The sequence below is a fragment of the Aplysia californica genome, unplaced genomic scaffold (assembly GCF_000002075.1).
Source record: "Aplysia californica isolate F4 #8 unplaced genomic scaffold, AplCal3.0 scaffold00283, whole genome shotgun sequence".
NCBI lineage: Eukaryota > Metazoa > Mollusca > Gastropoda > Aplysiida > Aplysiidae > Aplysia > Aplysia californica.
The window spans coordinates 380,103-384,501 of NW_004797553.1; the positions used below are offsets into that span (position 1 = coordinate 380,103).

Genomic DNA, 4,399 nt, shown 5'->3' on the forward strand with positions numbered 1-4,399 from the left:
TTTTCAATCTTTTAAGCTGTAATTCACCAGATATCTGATTGAGGTGTTCATAAAGCAGTTTCTAAAGTTTGATTGGTTTATGGTTAAAAAGTAGCAGTTATTCGACATTCGTCGTTCTCCCTTACATTGCGCACCCTCAGGTGAGCCTTGCGATGTAAGCGAAAATGACGAATGGTACGGTTCGTCGTTCTCCCTTACACTCGTGAACGTTTATGGGCGTTGGCGATGGTCAGTTGTGACGCATTGACAGTAATGACTGTGTACTGGTTACTACAAATAAAAATAAGACGTATACAAACTAGCTATTATACGTATAAAGTTAGGTGTTTGTTATATTCCAACTGTAACTCGGTAAACATCCTTCGTTTCCCTTCCTCGCTTGGTTAAATACTACACAGTCAGTGTACAAATCAGATGTGCACACATTTTCAACAGCTTGATTTAAAACTGTCTCATTCGGAGCCAAAGTTTGGTCTCCACGATATCTCTTTATTGTATTCTCTTCAGAAGCGAGTTTTACATTTATTATCGTTAATTGCAAAATTTTCCCTGCACGACAAAGGGAATCAACAATGTTACAATGTCAATAATACGATCAGATCATTGCAAAGTCAAACTTTCACGATCTGACAAGACTCTCTCAAACGCTTTCAGGAGAGGTAATGCGACACTTTGTATTTATTAAAGAAAGGATTCAGTTGATCGGATCGGAAAACATACCACAAAGTACAGATCGACAAGGACAGTTTGAATCTGCAAGACATTATTATACTCCATCGTAACGTCCATCAAGTTATAAAAAATTGTTAAGCAAGACTAAGTGTCGCCACAATACCTCCACTTTTTAAGTTGGACAAAGAAATTTACTCTCATAACGCAGTGTCATTAATTGCTTGGTAATTCTATAATGATGTCGACCAGTGACACGTGCTAGACAAATTGCGGCACTATAACCATCGTTGGGATTTGGGATGTCAAATGACTGGACAGCAAACTAACATGACGTTAGTCTGTGAACATCTGGCGGACACTAATATGCAGTGCTAATAAATTTCTCCCTAAATACTTTTTTGACCCTCCCATCCCCACCCCTTTCCCCCTGTTCCCATCCGTTTTCCCCTCTCTCCCCCCTGCTCTTGTCAATTCACACCATCAGCATAGCCCTAATACGTGAAGGCAGACAGAAAGACACACTAAGTGATACATTTTCTAAACCTGGTCGATGGTACTCCGGGGGAGGGGGTGGTGGTGTGTTTGAAAAAAACCTAGTATGTTTGTACTGACGAGACAGTGACCAATTGTTATTTGTCGCCCATGCCGAATTTGCCCAACGGCAGAGACCAGGGGACAATGCCGAACGAGCAGTGATCCTTGACCGATCGACCATTCGTCGTTTTCCCTTACGCTGAGCTCTGGCTCGGAGCTCGCCAGTGTAAGGGAAAACGACGAACTTTCAATTACGCAACAACGGATTAGGATATGACAAAAAATTTTTACACCACCAGATGCAGAATTAAATACTCTATGAAATATAAAGAAATTTGAAAAATCTAAAATTTTTGACCATTCGCTGTTTTCCCTTACGACGGCAGAGAAGGTTAGAGGTGTCACAAGAGAGTAACAAACATAAAAAAGAAGAAAGGGATATAATAAGGACGAAAGATGATTGATAGGAAAGAAGAAGCAAACACACCAGAGCACCCGCCAGTAACCCAACAGAGTTTACTGTGCATCAGTTTATGGAAAAGTTGAACAGCCAGGACAGAAGTCTTTGCTTGTTTAAGTACAGAACTAAGAAATCGATACAAATTTAAAAAACTAAAAAAAAGTAACATTTGTTGATAGCAGTTATCAGAAGAAAAAATCATCAAAACTGGCAACCGCGGTGTAGCGGCAAAGCACTTTATCATTGCATGCTGAAGACCCGTGTTCTATTCCGATATGGGGAGAATTTTTCTCGAGTATTTTAGGAAGTTGTATCCCTCTCAGCCTCCGCTGGCCCCCACGGGCAGAGTCGAAGCCAGCCTCCTAAATGATCTAAACTGCGTCGAGAAGGTTGTAAAAACAACTAAATTCAAAAGACAAAAAAAGCACAAAAATAAAATAAAACAAAAACTATCTGCAATCTGGAGATGAGTTAACGTTATTCTGTCCCTGTGGTTTTATGCACCCATCTTAATTTAGCAAAACTCGATTATTTTCTGCAGAATTTCTGATTATTTTCCTTTTATCATTCTTAGTTAAAATCAAAAGAATCACATAATTTCATAGTTTTGGTCTCAGTTTGCTTAATATAAGAATTTTTCTTGCATAAAACGACGGGGACAGGTTATGGACGACTTACTTTCCAGAAGTGGATGATGACTGGGTGGTTGGGGTTATACTCCCCCTTGTAGGCTGTGTATTGCTTCCAGTTGTTCACGTCAATATCTTGCAGGCCACACATCAGAAGCTGGAAGAAAACACAAAACAAAACAAGGGTCACCACAGCGACCTTGGTGCCGGAAAAGGATTTCCAACTGACTCGTGTTGTTGTTGTTGTTGTTGTTATTGTTGTTGTTAGCGATCCAGTAGCATCTGAGCGTTAACTCTTCTGCATGATGCCGTTCTGTAATAGCTGCACGTCTGTTCTAATTGTTGTCTTGAGGAGTAGAGGCAGTTAGATGTGTGGGGTAGCTTGGGAAGAAAACATCCCCTCAAATCAGTTTTCTACAAACTGACTCGTGTACATGAGTAAATGGCTCAGTGACAATTGGGAGATATTATAACAATGATGATAACTACTACATATCAGTCTGACTTCTACGTTTATTTTGGTTGGTACTTGTGACACAAACAGTTCATCTACATGCCAAAGATGAACACTGTTCATAGTGAGCAACATATGCAGAAAAGGAGAGGACATATGGATTTTAGTGTTAGTAGAGGGTTTTACGGCGCTCGCAACTGTATAAGGTCATATGAGTGCCAGAAGATTACAGGTGTTACAAGAGAGTAACAAACACAAAAAAGAAGGAGGGGAGATAAGGACGACAGATGTTTGATAGGAAAGAAGGAGCATATATGGATGACAAGATATTTGATAGGGAAAAAAAAAAAAAGCGAACCACATCAAAATGCCTGCCAACCACCCCAAGAAAAGGATCTGTAATTGACTCACATATACGAATAAATGGCTCAGTGACAGGTATGAGTCAATGCAACAATGATATCTACATACCAGTTTGACTCTCTCTCCAACAAACTAACCTTACTTCAAATCCAAAGGGAGAAATGTTTAGGATAATACTTCGTTAATTTATTTTCATGATTGTTTCTTTACAAACTCACTTTAAAAAAAAAAAAACAATAAAAACTGATAAAGATCGTAAAAACACAAAATAACAAGTTCATGCTTAAAACTGAGTTCATGTTTTAAAATTGCAGAAGAAATGCAATATCTTTTGGTACCGTATTCCAAAAAAAAAAAAAAAAACATGCCAGAGGCTTAAAAGTGGAATTCAAATTATACAGTTCTCTTAACCCCTTTCAACTTTTTTGAAAACTTTTTCAACACATAAGGACAGAAAAATATTTGTTGCACTTTATTTAAGAGAATAGATACGAAAAACAATCCCTGAGCCCATCAGTATTCCAATATTACCTCAACTTCATTCTCGTCAAATATTTGTAGTAAATTTTGAGGAATGAGGGCGTTGAATCCTTTCATGAAAGCCTTCATCTGGACATCCACACGAGATGAAAACCGCCATTTTATCACACAGCTGCAAAATGAAGGAGAAAAAACTTTGCAGAACCGTTCACATAGGAGGGAAAATACACAATTCACATTCAACAAAATACTTCAGACATATTTAGTTTTAGTACAGGTTTTACGGCACTTGCAACACAATAAGGTCATATAAGTGCCGAAGATTAGAAGTGTTACAAGAGAGTAACAAACACAAAAAAAGAAGGAGGGGAGATAGGGATGACGGACTTTTTTATAGGAAAGAAGGAGCAAACCACACCAGAGCACCCACTAACCACCCACAGAGGTATTTATTACTAGAAAGTAACATACAAAGGAAAGGAGAAATGAGGACGATAAACGTTTGATAGGAAAGAAGGAGCAAACCGCACAAGAGCACCCACCAACCACCAGCGTAGGTGCAAAGGATAACACATGCATACTCTTTCCCAGTATCCAGAGGGGAGGTTTTGATTTTTTTAGTAGAGGTTTTATGATGCTCGCAACTGCATAAGGTCATATAAGTGCCGAAGATTAGAAGTGTTACAAGAGAGTAACAAACACAAAAAAAAAGATGGGGAGATAGAAAAGATAGATTATTTATAGTAAAGAAGGGGCAAACCACACCAGAGCACCCGCCAACCACACTCCCCTGGGGGGGGGGGGGCA

At 39.1% G+C, this 4,399-nt stretch overlaps 1 protein-coding gene across 1 annotated transcript in view; it reads right to left on the reverse strand.

Moving 5' to 3' along the window:
- LOC101847268 (E3 ubiquitin-protein ligase NEDD4) overlaps positions 1-4,399 on the reverse strand; it is a gene marked incomplete in the record, with an annotated part of 42,064 nt that overhangs the window by 3,119 nt on the left and 34,546 nt on the right. The window contains 2 exon segments of the mRNA XM_013084287.2: positions 2,345-2,452; positions 3,644-3,764. Coding sequence (XP_012939741.1) covers positions 2,345-2,452; positions 3,644-3,764 — 229 coding nt within the window.